This window comes from Staurois parvus, unplaced genomic scaffold, assembly GCF_062004578.1.
Source record: "Staurois parvus isolate SC_StPar_1 unplaced genomic scaffold, SC_StPar_1.0 ptg000235l, whole genome shotgun sequence".
Taxonomy (NCBI): Eukaryota; Metazoa; Chordata; class Amphibia; order Anura; family Ranidae; genus Staurois; species Staurois parvus.
The window spans coordinates 7936714-7954382 of NW_028318031.1; the positions used below are offsets into that span (position 1 = coordinate 7936714).

Genomic DNA, 17669 nt, shown 5'->3' on the forward strand with positions numbered 1-17669 from the left:
GCAATTGTATGTACAGAGATGAATGCGAACCTCCATTTTGCCAAAGGCCCTCCATCTTGTATCATTTCTACTCCAAATCAGCTTCCACCCTCCCTCTCTATTGAGTGACACGTGGTCCCTGTGTGCTGGGTTCAGAAGTGCACAGGCAATCAGGCACAGCGGGACAGCTTCATGGTTATAAATCCCAAATTAGCTGGTGCCTGGGTGTCTGTTAGCTTCTCAATCTGAGATCATCGTAAAGCCATAAACCAGCCCTTCACTGGGCTTAAAACGCATTCCAGATAGCCGTAAAACAGACCTTACGTTTAAAGCCCACTTTCCCATATAACTTCATATCTTGAGATAGGAAATTATTACCAGGAAACCAAGCATATATTCAGATAGCTCAGTTTAATGCGAGTCGTCTAATATCTTACACCCCTGGATTACGTATACCCGAGAGCAGAAAGCGATATCTCCTTAAACGTCCCAAGCAGGTTTATCATATTTGGTATCTGGACGTTCAGAATATCATTCTGCAGATTATCCTACCCGTGGATAGAATGTTACATGTACCTAGGGAAGGTTCTTGCCCATGGTATAACTTGGGAGGGATTTGGCCATAGCCTGAGTTCCCCGCCTACAACACCCCTCCCCAAATGAGGGGATTGGTTCTCTGCTGTAAGGAGACACCCTGCTGAGTTCCTAGAAAAAGGCTGTTATGCTTGGATCAGGAAGTTGAAGAATTCTCCCTTTTAACATCGGAACCAACTTGGGAGACGGTACCCTTTTGTTCTGAAACTTGATCTGCTTAACTTTTGGCAAGTACTCTACCTCTCTAAACTTCTTTCTGTTATCTCTTTACTGTGTTATTACTCTCTGTATTTATATATACATATTGACTACATCTTTTTCTGTAAATACTTTTATTGCACCATTTTGTCCTTTTTAGTAATAAATCTTATTTTCTATAAAAAAGTGTTGAACTGTTTCTAAAGCTCTTTAATGCAAACTAAGAATCCCTGTCTCTGAAGAGCGCTACTGTGTGTTTTTAAACTTCTGTATATCTCTGCCTGCGGTGACAGTGTGTATACAGACGCTTATTCAAACATCATAGTGTTATTGCTAATATTGGTGAGTTTCCTCCTTTTCTCTACAAAAAGGCGGTGGTGGCAGTGTGAAGGGTTAATTGCGTAATTAACCTGACCCAGTAACAATCGCTCTCAGGCTGCAGGTACATAGATTGTGGTCCATTAGCTGGAAAATATTTGTGCAGGTTGCAGCTGAGCGTGGCATTGTTACGCACGTGACAGCGCGGTTTTAGATTGGCTAGTCCTTCGATCACAAGTTGGTGAGAAGGGCTGGGGGTCTGACGCCGCGTCCGTAACAAGGAGCACACAGCGGGGGGGGGGGGGGGGGCCCAGAAAGAAATGGAGCGATCGGGGATGATTGGTGCGGCGGTGGTGGCAGTGACTAGCACAGATCTCCCTGTATGTCTTTCAATGAAGCAAATGGAAGACACTTCTCCTTTCCCTCCTGTGGCTTCCAGCTGCTTCATTGAAAGTCATACAGGAGATCACTGCTTGTCACTGCCCCCACCACTGCCCTTCCCACACACCCCTAGTCCCGGTGATGCTCGCCCCCACCTTATTTCCACTCTCCCATTGTGAGCAGGCAAGTGGAAATTTCGAGTGCTGTACACACACACACACACACACACACACACACACACACACACACACACACACCTACACACACCTACACACACACCTACACACACACCTACACACACACCTACACACACACCTACACACACACACCTACACACACCTACACACACACACCTACACACACACACCTACACACACACACCTACACACACCTCAAGAAAAATAAAAGGAACATATTTTAATAAGAGTATAGGATCAAGTCAAATAAACTCCTGGGATATTGATCTGGTCAGTTAAGTAGCAGAGGGGGGTTTTAATCCATTTCAGCTGCTTTGGTGTTAATGAAATTAACAGTTCTACTAGATGGGCAACAATGAGAATACCCCCAAAACAGGAATGGTTTTACAGGTGGAAGTCACTGATATTTTTTTCCCTACTCATCTTTTCTGACTTTTTCACTAGTTTTGCATTAGGCTAGGGACAGTGTCACTACTGGTAGCAATAGGCAATACCTGGACCCTATAGAGGTTAAACAGGCAGTCCAACTCCTCCAAGATGGCACATCAATACGTGCCATTTCCAGAAGGTTTGCTGTGTCTCCCAGCACAGTCCCAAGAAGAGGAACAGGATGTGCACTTCCAGAGCCCTACAAAATGACCTCCATCAGGCCACTGGTGTGAATGTCTCTGACAAAACAATCACAAACAGACTTCATGGCCTGAGAGCCTGACGTCATCTAGTGGGCCCTGGCACCATAGAGCTCGATTGGCATTTGCCATTGAACACCAGAATTGGCAGGTCCACCACTGGTGCCCTGTGCTTTTCACAGATTAGAGCACATGTGACAAGACGTGAAAGGGTCTGGTGAAGCCATGGAGAACGTTATGCTGCTTGTAACATCGTTCAGCATGACCTTTTTGGTGGTGGGTCAGTGATGGTCTGGGGAAGCATATCCATGGAGGGACACAAAGACCTCTACAGGCTAGACAATGGCACCCTGACTGCCATTAGGTATCGGGATGAAATCGTTGGACCCATTGTCAGACCCAACGCTGGTGGAGTGGGTCCTGGGTTCCTCCTGGTGCACGATAATGCTTGGCCTTATGTGGTGAGAGTATGCAGGCAGTTCCTGGAGGATGAAGGAATTGATACCATTGAATGGCCCCCACGCTCACCTGACCTAAATCCAAAAGGACACCTCTAGGATATCATGTTTCAGTCCATCCGACGCCACCAGGTTGCTCCTCAGACTTTCCAGGAACTAAGTGATGCTCTGCTCCAGATCTGGGAGGAAATACTGTAGGACACCATCCGTCGTTTCATTAGGAGCATGCCCTGATGCATACAAGTTCATGGGGGCCAGACAATGTACTGAGTACTATTTTGAGTTGCTGCAATGAAATTTCAGCAAAATGGAATATCCTGCTGCATAATTTTTTCACTTAGATTTGCGGGGTGTCTTTGAATTCAGTCCTCTGTAGGTTGATAATTTTCATTTTTATAAAACGATGGGTCATCCTTGCGTTCCTAACCCATTACCCAGTCCATATCAGTATAGATATCCAGCATGATACTTTTCCCCATTGAGATCTGATGTGTTTTCAAAGTGTTCCTTTAATACATACACAGTGTTTCTAAACTTCTCTAGGGTTTTGGGGGGTTTCTGAAAGGCAGGGGGGGGCTTTTCCACTGTCGTGGAGGCTCTGAAGGAACAAGAAAGTCTAAAAACGTCCTCCTTCCTCCTCAGTACTCTAGCGATTTACTCTTCTCTCTTTGAATCTCCACCTGAATCTTTCACACAGCTCACCAGTGAAGGGCTGACATTGCTCCTGCATAAAATGGCCGTTTCTGTTTCTATCAATGACAGATTCTCTATGTGCTGAGAAGATCATTGGAGAACATGTTCTCTGCTGACCATCTGTGTTTCATAAACTACTAATGAACTGAGATCAGCAGCGATCTTGAGGATCGCTGCTTATTTCAGTTTCATAAACGGACACCTTAATGGAGAATTAGTTCAGAACTCCAGAGTGTCAATTATGAGCAGAGAAATGTGTTTTTTTTACTGCATTCTGCAGATTTTGGTACTCTGAATTGGGTTCCGTAATTTGGAGATTTCTAAGTTCTTTGGGAGGGAAGAAATGTTCAAGACCAGTAGGCTAAGCATGCAGGTGTGCACAGCCGGTAAAATGTTAGGCTTTTGGCATAACTCACAGCTCCTGTTTAGAGACAGTTATGCACTGCGTTTTTGAAGACAGGTGCATGTTTCTGTTAGGAGACAGTGGTGCTCTATTCAAGAAATGGTGCATTATGCTGCAGGAGAGATCCTCTTTCCACTGGGCTAAGAGTTGAGGTGGCTAAGGGAGTCTGGGAAACTGAGAGAGTTGGGACTCTGAGGAGTGAGAGATCCTGAGGTGTACAGAGAACACCCTACCGAGAAGCCAAACAAGGGCCCGTACAGCAGGGAGTTGTAATTACAGGCTGAGTTAGCCAGGAAAGCCAGAAGAGCTAGATGTGACCATCTGAAGACCATTGTCAAGAGCAGTGGTGCTACTGAAGAGGGATCCAGGTGGTTCAGCATTTTCTGTTATGTTTTGCTGTTGAAAATCCTCTGCTTGAGCAACTGTTTGCAAACTTTTCTTTTTAATAAAAGTGGGCTGGCATTGCTTTACACCCACAATTGGTACTTGCGTGGACTCACTAAATTGCATCTACTAGTGTGCTAACAACCCCAATATCATAATATACTGTATAATTAAAACTTTAAGCTGAACCACATTTGCTTAGAACAGCGGTTGTACTGCTTAATAGATGGAGCTATTTATATGACTTGCATACAGACGCTTCAAGCTTATTATCTGTCATCAGTGTCTTGAAAACTGAGCTTTCAAGATGACATTCTTTTCCTTGTCTTAAGAAATATGTGTTCGTTTTGAAACCACTGCACAAGTCTGGTCACATATATAAAGTGGTCATTAAGATTATCTGTTTTTTTAATACTGGAACTGTCCTCCCTAGTTTTCTGGATTGTCCAACGCTAAAGTTTTCAACCTCTCTGGCAAAACACAGTGCTGCTTTTAACTGTGTTCTAGAGTTATGTATTTACGAGTCTTCAGCTTCACTCAATAGCTTATATGTCAATTTTTACACTGTTCATTTGAGGAATCCCTGTTGCGGTGCTGAGGAATGGGAACAGCAATTTATCTTTTATCTGCAGCAATTGCTATGTGCTGTCAGCTTCTTCTTGTTTACAATTTAAAAATTTACACAAACCAATGACTTGGCTTAAAAAAAAAAAAACAAGACTCTGTAAGAAAAAAGAAAAAAAGCACAAGGATCTAGGGCAACATAAACAAGGTTGTTTTCTGATGCCAATTACTTTAGTAGAAAGATTATCAGATCTTGCTGACAAAGCCTATGTTGTAAAGGAAAATAGAGGATGTTTATGACCATTAATCCTTGGTATCTCAGCAACCTGGTGCTGCAAATGGTTTATAGAATTCGAGGGTTGAACAAGTGATGTGACATGTTTATGTCCTGGTTGGTTAATGGAACAGGATGTGCTAAATTCAGGAGGATGTCACATTTAATTGTGCTGTGCTTCTGAACAATCAGCCTCATATAATTCAGACTGAAACTGAAAATAAAAGAAACAGATTCAATATTTTAAAGGACTGTTAGGCATCACATAAACATCTACTAATATTTTGACAGGCTAGCACTACGTTACTGCGGAAAGATGCAGTTAATACCCATTTCAGCATTAAAGGGTCCCTATTCAGGTGTAGGGCTCAGATGAATCGGGTGCATATTGCACCAGAAAAGGAAATCAGTGTAGCCAGACAGGGCTCCTCCCTCTCAAGGAGGCAAACTGCTGTGCGAGCAGACAGTGTGAACAGACACACAAAGAGCTGGTGTTAAGGCTTTGTGACTGAAGCCAGCCGTTCAAATCTCGGCCGTTTTAGCAGGGACTGGCCAAGCTTAGAACCATTTATGGGTAGGCTGAATGTATCGAAGTTGATCGATCGATTAGCCTAGATACAACCAGCCTGATGGATTTTACATGAGATTATTGCTAGCGGCTATTATAGTCGCTGTCAGTAATCACTGTGTTCTCCCATTGGAGATGACTGACTGTGTTAATGGGGAAATTGAGTGATTTTATTTCCTGCAACTCGTGGTTGCAGGAAAGAAAATTGCTCCATCTATGGCTGGCTTAAGGCTGTTGCTTGAGAGAAAATTTCTGCCTGTGCCGAAACAGACTGCCATTTTAGATCAACCACATAGCAATGAGGCTGAAGGGTTTCTACAGCTGTGTAATCAGGTGAGAATCCCTGGGAGGGCAAACCATAAATACAAGATTTTTTTGTTGAATACAGAAGAGATGGTCATTTAAGCTCTACACTATGCTAAATCCTCACTATATGTACAAGCTGTATTTTGTTTCTTCTACTCTATAGGCCCAAAGAAATAAGTATGATTGGTGGCACAAAGTAAAAGAAATTCATGTAGTGTTTTTAGGGGAATGTTTAAAAAATATTGAAAGAGCAGTACCAACTGGTTTTGAAAACTGAATGCTGATGCACTGAACAAAGAAAACATTTGAAAGCCAAACATTTTTCTAGTTTTAAAAAGAATAGGGAATGATCAGAAGACCTGTATTGTTTGGCAAACTGTCTCTTGTTGCGGATATTTCACTTCACCTCTGTGGGTAAGGGCACAGATGTTCCTGGTGCAGTTGCCCAGTTAGCCACTAGGAATTGCCATAGTTGAGGTTTCAAATTCTGCAATACAAGTAGATAGTGTTGTAGAGGTCCTCATAAGTACGATGCCAAGGATAAGCAATGGGCAGTTAGACTTTGTGTTACTAAACCCACAACAGTAAAATCAGTCTTTTATATGCAGTAAAGAATGCTTGTTATAATCACTGTGGAACCTAAGGGATCAAGCCTCTGCATTGTGTACAACAATTATGTTTTAATCCTGTCTTCTCTGAAATTCACCTCCCTCTACTGTCCCAAATCCATCTGCTGATGGAACAGAGCCTTGGGTGGGGCAAAGCTGCACATGCTCATTTTGGTGTGTATTGCTAGAGAGTTTTTTTTTTTTTGTGGCTTGGGAGAGTGCATGTGATCAGCACAGGGCCAATCCACGCTGTCCAGACAGAGGGGGATCATGCAGTCTCATAGGACAGTCAGCGGAGAATGAAAACTCCTCCTACAAGCTTTAACCAGTGCTCTGCTGGACACTGATAGAAGTCACAAGACTGCTTTAACTATTGATGAGAAGACATATTTATTCGTTTATATGTACTAAAATAATTGCATTTCCATGTGCTGTGTACTGTGGGAGACCAGATATAGTGAATGCAGGGTCCTGAGTTTAGTAACACTTCAATGCCAGCCCTACCCCTGTCAGCAGTGGGGAACCCTGATTAGGAGGCCAAAATAAGAGTTGAGGCAGGAAGCTGTGTGGGTACAGTCTTGATGGCAATTACTGAGGACCAAGCTTACAGCAGGATGTAGACGGTAAGGATCCATCTCAGAGGAGAATGGGGGAATCAAGGAAAGGAGCAGGACTTTATGCAGTATGTGCATCCCATGCTACGGATGCAGGGCTCTGGGCAACACCTGTAGTGTATGAGCTGTTCCTCAGCTGACTCCCTCTCTGACTATCCAATATTTTGTTTGTAATTGAAGATTTGTGCCATCACCTGGGATCAAGTTGACTGATGTTGAAGTGGTTGTAAAGGCACAAGGTTTTTTCCCTTTATGTATTGCATGAATAAAGGTAAAAAAAACCACCTGCATCAAGCTATTCCCCCCAGCCCCCACTTATTCATACCTGAGCCCAGTCTTGACCCAGTGATGTGCATGAGAGCCAAGACTCTCTCCTCTCTCTTATTCCTCATTGGCTTAGATACAGCAGCGAGAGCCATTGGCTTAGCCGTGCTGTGTGTCTAATGGACAGGGCCAGCACAGGAAGGAACACATACCGGTGCCCCCACAACAAGTGATTTTCTGTGGGGGCACTCAGCAGGGAGGAGGAGCCAGGAGTGCCGGTGGAGGAGCCGAGAAAAGGAGGCTCACGGCTGCTTTGTTCAAAACCTTTGCACAGAGCAGGCAAGTATGACATGTTTGTTATTTAAAAAAAAAAAAAGCAGAATGGTTAGTATCACTTTAATTAAAAGTTTAAAATGCTTTCTGCTTCTGGACTCTTCCTTTTTCTAAGCCCTGATAAGAAAACTTATGTCAGTGTGGGCTGCTGTGGAACTCAGTATTATAAGGCCTGTAGTGGGAATAAAGGGCACCTGAAAAATTCAGTTTAGGCCAGGCCAGGTGTATTTGCATGGGTGAGTTTACAGGAAGGTGCAGCCAAGAGAAGCTTCCAGAGTACCCAGGTACCCTGAGGAGCCCTGGACAAAGAGTATCTCACTGTGCTTAGGGGAACCATTTACTTGTCCAGGCATAAATGTGTTAAGAGTACACCTATTGCTCATGCCCAGCATGTGTCAGCCCACTATGTACACTACACTATCACTTCACTATCAAAAGAACAAAATCAGGAGATATATTTAAAGGATCTCTTCACTACCAGTGAAGTTGTCTTCTAAAGCTTTGTACTGTGTCTAATGGCCCATCTTGATGTGTTCTTAAATGATTAATGTTCTATGATGTTTTAGAATACAGTCAGGCAGAGTATTCACATGGTAATTGTTGAATATTTCAACATATTCGAACAGGCAAACATTAGATTTTTATAACAGTGCTTACAGATAAAATTGATCTAATTGAATAGGAACAAAAGAAACAATTGTCTCTTCAATAATTTATTCAACAAAAATAGATGTAATGATGTATTGTGGTAGAAATATGTACACCCTCTGCATCAGAATTGGTATGGCCCTCTTCAGACATTTTGCCCACCACTGTCTCACACTGAATACTTCCCCATGCATTTCCTGGCATGAACTGCCCATTCCAAAAACCTGCTGCAAAATTTCAATAGGAATCAAAGCAGGACTTTAAGTAAGGTCTTTAATAACCCCTGCTTATCTTCTTTTTGAGCCATTCATTGGTGGTTTTGCTAGTGTGCTTTGGATCATTGTGTTGAAAGACCCATCTCCGATTCAGCCTCAACTTTTGGAGAGATGGCCTTACATTCTCATAAAACACAGTTTGATAAACGTGTAGTTGATTGATGACTGCAAACTGCACAGGCCCCAAAATACAAAAGCAACCCCTAACCATAACATTTTAACAACCATGTTTCACATTTATTATGGGGTTCTCTCCCATGAATACTTTTTTTGGTGTTTAGCAAACAGGTGTACTGTTACTTCAGCACTTTGTTCCAGAAGGTGTGGTCTTTGCCTATAAATTCAATGGCAAACTGTTGCCTTGCTTTATTCTTTTTCAACAACAAAAGTTGTTTTTGTAACACACTCTTTTGCAGGCTCAAGTGAATCTAAAGGCAGAGAGTTTTTTTACCTTCATGCATTCTAAGACTTTCTGGGTGCAAGCTGCCCCCCAGCCCCCCTGCATACTTACCTGAGCCTTATCCCGATCCAGCGATGTGCGTGAGAGCAGCGACTCTCCCGAGTGTCTCTCTCCTTGCTATTTGGGGCACTCGTAAAGGGGGAGGACCCAGGGGTGCTGGCAGAGGACCCAAAAAGAAGAGGATCGGGGCTGCTCTATAACCATTGCACGGTGCCGGTAAGTATAAAAAAAATAACCTTTAGAATCAATTCACATTGATGCAATCGCTTCCTGATTGTAGATGCTTCCTTTTTCACCTCCAAGTGTAATAGGAGACTTATTTTAGCATCAAATGGTCAGCTCCTGAGCCATATTTGCTAGGCCGTCCCATCCTGGACAAGCCATAACCCTTCTTTGAAATCTATACCATCTATAGATTATTTGCCTTACAGTGGAGTGATTGAGGACCTTGGAGAGGTCCATTGATATTGTCATGATGAAATAACACATCAATAGCAAAGAGAACCCTGTCCATAGGTATCTGAAGTTACACGTGCATACTCCTTAAAACGGAGTTTCCAGCTGAAAAATAAATAAGTCAGCAGCTACAAAACTTTTAAAATACAGCCACTTACCTGTCCCTCGGTCCAGCGGTGTCCTCACCACCACTACTTTTACCTGCTGTCTTCTCTCTCTGGCGCCGGCATCTTTAGTGTTGTCACCCGGCTGTTACATCCTGCGGCTTCACAGCCGGGTGCCCACTGCGCATGCGCGAGAAGTGCTGCGCTTCGTGTATGGCCCGTAGTCTTCTGGGACCTGTCGCATGTCCCCAAAGGTGCCAATCCTTAATCGGGAGCGGGGGACAAAGCATTAAAGCGGACCTTCCCCTTTTGGGTGGAGCTCCGCTTTAAACTGGTTCCAATCATTGACCCTTAATCTGGGCCACACAATTCTAATTTTATTGGTTTCAGGTGGTGGTAATGTAGGGGAAAACTTAATTTTCCCATGTGATATATTCACATTTTCACTAATTTAGATCATGAAAAAGAATACACGTCAAGCTTATTTGTCAATTGTTCAAGTATGTCACCTTTATATGTAGGCATGATTTAAATTAAAATCTGTTTGCCTTTTCAAATATGTTTAAATGTCATTGGTTTCCATGGGATGTACTTACTTTTTCACATGACTGTATGTTTGACCATGTAGTAAACAAGTGACCAGACTTTTTAGCTTGAGCCATCATACCAGTTAGGACTGCTATCCTAAATATGCTGGAACTTTTGTTTATACATTTTTTGCCTATGGATTAAAAGTCCAGCTTTGGCAATAATAATAATAATAATAAAAAAAAAAGTTGCTCAGCATATTGAAAGTATAAAAAAGTAACTTTGATTGATTTAGTTGTCTTATCTTCTGCATTGACCATGCATTATGACACCCATATTCAATCAACTTCTCGTGAGTTTGTGTGGATTTGGGCTTTAAAATAAACCTGTAATGAGAGAAATGGTTAATTTTTCTTTCTTCCTCACTACCTGTATATTCCAGTTAGAAATATATTTACCCTCTTTACCCAACCTCTTACTGAGTTTACACTTGTTTTCCTTTTCTGTGGAAAAGCTGTCTTTACACTATTGGGGTTAACAGTGGATGGTCTTACCGTAGAAATGAATAGTGATTCTTCAAGGAAAAGGTCACTTAAGGATTTAGGGTGAGTGCAGTTTCTAGCACTGAAAGACAAAAGGAAAGCAGTGCACAGATTATATAAGCTTAAATTCACTGAATTTACAGCTAAGCACTAGATGGAGCAATATAGCATGAAAATGGCCCAGTAATTGTAACTTGGTACAAGTGTAAACTAGATATCTATATATAGATAATATCCTATGGGAACACTTTCACATTCCTTCAAGCAGTACCGTTTTTATAATCCATTGTTTATGGATACATGAAACAAGCTAGTATGCAGACCCCGATGTTAAGCAGGACTTCACTTCACTTCCAGACCCTTATGTCTTGTTCTGTTTGTGATAAATGTTCATGGTATGTCATACTTTAAGAGACAGTTAAGGAAAAAGAAAAAGTCCTAACCTTATATCATATCATAGATGCATTAAGGATGTTGTACTGCTGCACACAGCTGACCCAAATGACATAGTTTATAATGTCTTTGCAACCAATATGTTTTTCGTTTTTTCTTATTACTGATTGTAATGGTTAGAGGCTTTTGTAGTTCTACTGTCTCAATTTAATGTTTATGCAAAATGTTACTGTTTTTAGTCTGAGAATTTATTATGCGTGTTTTACAATGCATGCTGTTGCTCATTGGGCTTTATGTGGTAAAGCCCAATGGTCCTCCAGTATCTCACCCCCACACCGAGCACCCTCCTTTTTCCAGGAATAGCTGCAATCCACTTGATTTAATCTCAATCCCCATGCTCCTAAAAACCACCTTCCCTTTTTCATGTGCACTTTGGAATGCCGGCTCTGTCTGTAATAAGCTCACCTCTGTCTATGACCTTTTTGTCTCCCACTCCCTTAACTTACTAGCAATTACAGAAACCTGGCTTGAAGCATCAGATTCTGCTTCTCCCGCAGCGCTTTCCAAGGGAGGCCTCCACTGGACTTACCCAGACCCAGTGGTTGGAAAAGAAGTGGAGTTGGTTTGCTTCTATCCCCACTGAGCACCTTTCAAGTCCTCTCTACACCTCCCTCTCTATCCTTCTCTTCTTTCGAGACTCACTGCATTCGGCTGTTTTCTTTCATCTCTTTGAGGATTGCAGTGATCTATTGTCCTCCTGGACCGGTGTTGCGCTTTCTTGATGGATTCTCTGCCTGGCTACCCTACTTTCCTCTGAAATACTCACTATCATTCTTGGAGATTTTAACATCCCCATTAATGTAAACAACCCAGTTACATCCCAACTCTTCAACCTAACCTCATCTTTTGCCTTAACACAATATACACAGTCCTCCACTCACTCTGATTGGAATACATTAGACATTGTTTTCTCCCATCTTTGCACTCCCTACAACCTCACAAACACCTCATTTCCTCTCTCTGATCACAATCTCATCACATCCACAATGTCCTCATCTTCAAACACCTTTCCCTCCAAGCAGCAAACAAATACCCACAGAAACTTTTACACCTTTATCCCTTCTCTTTTCTGCTCTGCAACTGACCACCTCTATGATAGAATCTCTCCCCTGTCCTGGCCACTTCTGTCTACAACAGTTCACTTTCATCAACACTAGACTCATTTGCTCCTCTAACTATATGAAGTATCAGGCCCTGACCATTACAACCTTGGCAGACTGACAACACCAGAAATCTTAATAGACCTAGTCGTGCACTGGAACGATTGTGGCGTAAAACCAAATCCCAGCAAACGTTCACCCTACATAAATCTGCTTTCTTAAAATACAATTTCTTCCTCCATGCTACCAAACAAGCCTACTTTGTCACTCTTATTAATACCTTTTCATCCAGTCCTCGTCACCTCTTCTCTACTTTTAACTCTCTACTTTCTCCACCTCCACCCAGTAACTCACTCCCTGCTTACAAGATTGCCAGTCATTTCGAAAACAAGATTGATACACAGACATCTATTCCACTTAGCATACCTTATACCAAACCTCCCTGAACACTTTCCTCTTTTGACCTTGCTGCTACTGAAGAGGTCACTAAAGTTTTCTCAGAAACCCATCTCACCATCTGCAGCACCCCTTATGAGGACGTATTTGCTTACGAAACACGTCAAGGAGGAGCCCATACACACCGTGACGTTAAGCCGCCGGATCGTGGAGGTCCGGCGGCCATCTTTAATTTCAGCTGCAATTACATCCACCTTGGATCCCAATAGCTACACCAGGATTTAAGGAGGGAGCCAGTGACCAGACCCCATTAAAGTTCGTCTGATCCAAGGCATTTAGGAGGGAGACACACATTGTCCGGATTAGCAGAGGAAGGGATCCTGCTTCAGGCTGCACCATCCAAGGATCCCGTGCTGCTGTTGAGTTTGATCCTTGCGCATTAAGATTGCGCTTCCGGTGAGTGGGCAATCTTTCTATATCCATTTTGATCGCCAGCCACCGGATTTCCAGATCATTACACACGGAGTGATTGATGTTATTAGTTACCAGTGGGATTAACCACTACCATTTTGGCTAGTTCTGGACACTATATTATAGACAATATTTTCATTGTATTTTATACTGATCATGAGTGATTAACCATTTAGATCAGATTGATGATTGTTTAGCGCTGCACTACGGTATATGATTTATTTGTTTGACAAAGTTTGTGGTTACTTTTTTTGGTGCACTAGCTGCTACAGTAAGCGCTCATTTTATACCCTTAAATGTAATACTTTACTACATTTGTGGCAAATATAAAAGATGAGGTTGTGTCGAGTAGTTACCCAACATGTCAAAATTTTAAATTTGTCAATCCATGAAACATTGCCAAACATCAATATCCTATCCCTTCCATGTTTAAAAGCCCCTGCTGGTCATCAGTTTGGTGTTAACCACCAATAATGGTGTTAGAATTATTGTGTTCACCCTGACATGTGTGACAATATGCACCATGTGTAGCGCAATCAATGTTCTTGTGTGTAAGCACCCTCAACACTAGCATTTATACATTTTGTACATGTGTTTATGTGTGGGGTGGTGGATGGCTCAACAACTTTGGGCGGATGTCGGGTAAAATTTTAAGCACTTGGTGGATCTTTAATTTTTTTACTCTTTAGTATAAAAGAACAAAATGTCACCTATGTGATGCATTTTCTTGATGACAGGTTCTCTTTAATGAGATATCAGGGGGTCTAAAAGATGTCTCACCTATCTTCCAATGAAGTTATTGGAATACACATCATGTTCCATTAGCTTCTTTTCCAGCCACGATGGCTGGGGAAAGTGACACAGGGATGTGGAAGTGGCATTTTACACATTGATTCTGGGTCAGTGACAGGAAGGGCCCCTCTACCTGGTGGAATGTGCGTAAAACCCCCAAAGCCACCGATGTAGTTTCTACAGTACATTTATGGCAGTAAAAGGGTTAAATCCATACCATATCCATTCCATACATGAAATCATACCATAAACTGTGATTCTTCTTTAAAATATAGGCTGTATTTATGTTGTCAATCTATGTTCACTTTCTGTGTGCATAGCTTCATAATTACAGTATCTTGCATTTCACCAAAGCCACAATACATGTTATGTGTGTGTGTTTATGTCTGATGTTTTTGGTTCCAATAAGTGTCATTTCTGTTTCTGTAGACGTGAAAAATGTCTCATCCTTCATGGCTACCACCAAAGAGTTCTGGGGACAACCTGGGACATGTAACCGCCAGAATGGAGACCACACAGGGCTTTGGAACACCCAGCATCTCCGTGTCAACTCAACAAGCCCCTAAGAAATTTGCACCTGTAGTTGCCCCGAAGCCAAAATACAATCCATATAGAACAGGACAGTCTGAAAGTGGTGATGGTATGTAATGGTAGCCAATGCTACACACCAATTTATGCTCAGAATTAGATAAAGGAAAAAAAATAATTCTTTTAAAATTTAAATCTAATTTTACAAATCATAGCAGGAAATTTAAGGCTTGCCTTTTATTAAAATGTGTCCTATTTCCAAAATTTGTATTCACAATCTTCTCTGTATTGTTGATATAATTATCTTGGATCATATGATGCTTACTTTTTTAAAAAGTACCACATTCACATTTTCCTGTAATGTATGTTTTTCTCTCTTTGTTGTGGTAATTTTTTTTATATGATTGCTATTGTATTCTTTTCCATGGTCAACCTAAAATGGAACTGAACCCAAAAAGTGACTATTTGATATGAGAACATCTATACATGTTAATTGTGTCTAAACAGTAGCTTGAAAATTACAGCTTTTTTTGACTGGTATTCCTCCTGAAAACGAGTAATGCACTACTCGTGTGCGATGGTGTCCATACCATATACAGCCTCATAATTGTTTTTTTTTGTAGTGACTATTTTTCGTAGATTTGCAGTGAGATGTGGTGATTTCACTTGTGCACTGCTTACTGTTCTCCTGGTTGGAAGCTCTGACATAAAGGCAGGGTTTGGTTTCCCTTCACGATGGATACCTCTTCAGGGGAGACAAAGTGCAGAACAAAGCATGGTAAACCAGTAATGTAGAGAAAGATCAACTGCTGGGAGAGCACAGATAATACTGGTACCCTCTGGCTATCTTTTTTTTTTTTTTTTTTGGCACAGCTTCCAGAGTTCAGTTGCTCCTTTAAAGCGGATTTTCACATAGCCTTTCATTGAGGAAAGGCCAGGCCTATTGGCGCATCATCAGGAGGCGTGATGGCTGTACCTGGAACTGCCTGCAACCTGTCGATGAAGTCAGAAAAACTTGGTAGCACAGGACTGAGTGCTGCCAGAAGACGAGAGGCTGTCAGCTCGACAACGCTGGATCTGGTGGGTGGGTGAGCATCTAATATGGGCTAAACACACCACTAGGTAAGCAGGGGTTGTTGAAATAAAAAAAAAAATGATGGGGGGGGGGGATGTAAATCCGCTTTAATCCCCAACTCCAGCCAAACGTTTTTACTTACCCTTGTTGAGGAGATTTTTACCCAACGTCCTTTGAGGTGAAGTTGAGTAAGAACTGAAACATGTGACTTCTGTTCCTGTGACCACTATTTCCAAATTTCAGCATAGAGGCTGCAAATACAAGGTATACTAGAATCATTTAAAAGAAAAAAAAAAAGCTTCTCTGGCTTATGTTTTGTTTTTGTTTTTTTTATTGTAGGCGCACTTTTTGAACCTGTGCTTTGCCAAGGCAGTATAATGCAAATGATTAATTTTAATGCAGACTCCCACCCCCATAAACACATATACTTGCCTCCTCTGCAACTCCCTTCAGACACCAAAAATGGAAGGAAAACTGTGTGGTAAACTACTTGTCCTGAAGTCATAGATTATACATTCCCATTGTGAGAGCACTTCTTGAACCACAATCACATGGAGTGATTCACATGCAATTCCATACCTGGAAGTACTGTGTATTTACTTCGGCTGCCAGGGCTGAATGGAGTAGCAGGGGAGACAAGGAGAAGTAGGTTTTTGCTGCTGGGGGAAGGGGGGGAATTGTGTCAAAGAAACCTGTTATGGGTGAGGCACATGTTTGCTTTAAAGTAGAATCTACTAAGAACTTGCTTAGTTCTTATGGCTGTAGTATGTAATGATGAGCACACTGTCAGAACACACAGAGGACCGACAAAGACGTGTACAGTGCCTTAATTGAAAAATCTTGTTAAGTGTGCTGGTCAGTACACTAATGCTCACTTTTTCGTGAAAACATACATGCTGAATACTATTGTTAGGATTTGTCTATGGTGTTTATTGATGAAATACTATATACATAAATCCTCTTTCTCAAGGGATCTGCTGGCACACAAGGACACTGTAAAAAGAACAGTTTGTTCTCCGAGAAGCAGATGAACATAAGGAAGCATTACCTTACTAGAGTTTTGGCAAGACTCCATAAGATATGAGAGCCGTGTTTGACTGTTTAGTGATAGTGTTAATGCAGTAAGTGGTCTGGCAGCACTGCTACCAAAACCATGCCAGTATTTATAGAGTTGGAAGGCTATACTGTGTGTATATATAGGCTATATATTATAAAATATAAGCTTATCACAAGCAGCAGAGAAGCTCTGTGACCACATAAATTAATAGCTCAAGGTCAAGCACTGTTTTTAAGGCTTGCAACGTTGCTGTGCAGCAGAATGCTAACCATGGACACTATCTGCATGTTTGTATGCTCTCCTTGGGTTTCCTCTGGGTTTTTGGTTTCCTGTTTTAGTCAAAAACAAGTGGTAGGCTAATTGTCTTATAAATTTAACCAATTTGACCATAGATTTTATTAGGTGTTTTTCTGTGCTGTTGTAAGAACGTTAGATTGGTACAGGGACTGATGTGAACCCTTTAATTTATTAATAAGGAATAATACAGTATATATTACAGTCGGAAGTCACTTGGAACCTTTAGTGTTCCTTATATGTTATAGCAATGAGTACATTTATACCTCTATTATTTAGTATTTCACAATAAGAAAAAACATTGCTTTTTGTAAGTCAGGGTTTCCCCAATTCTCAGGGATAGTGCATTAATCAGAACACTATAGTTTGTCAACTGCTGTTAAAAGTAGAAGTACAAAAGCGAGAGAAGCAGCACCATCTAAGTGCAACAATACAAGCAAATAATTTATTCCACAAAATTGCCAACTCATAATAGTAGTAGTCAATTGAGCGCTTGCAAAACTGGTGATCCCCCCCCCCAAGCTTTCTCCCACTACAAATCCGCCTTTCTCACCTACACCTCCTCCCTCCACGCAGCCAAACAAGCCTACTTCATAACCCTCATTAACACCCTCTCCTCCAATCCCTGCTGGCACTTCTCCACCTTCAACTCCCTACTCTCCCCACCCAGTACCTCACTCACCGCCCACGAGATTGCCGAACACTTCCAGAATAAAATCGATGCA

General features: G+C 41.8%; 1 protein-coding gene across 4 annotated transcripts in view; it reads left to right on the forward strand.

Annotated features, from left to right (window-relative positions):
- The window catches only part of LPP (LIM domain containing preferred translocation partner in lipoma), a 469545-nt gene that overhangs the window by 159144 nt on the left and 292732 nt on the right, over positions 1-17669 (forward strand). For 2 of the 4 annotated variants that reach the window (XM_089680141.1, XM_089680142.1), the window contains one exon: positions 14420-14630. The exons of the other annotated variants lie outside the window; for them this stretch is intronic. In XM_089680141.1, the coding sequence (XP_089536267.1) occupies positions 14429-14630 (202 nt within the window). In that variant the 5' untranslated portion in view covers positions 14420-14428. The remainder of the gene's footprint in view (positions 1-14419; positions 14631-17669) is intronic. 4 annotated transcript variants of the gene reach the window in all.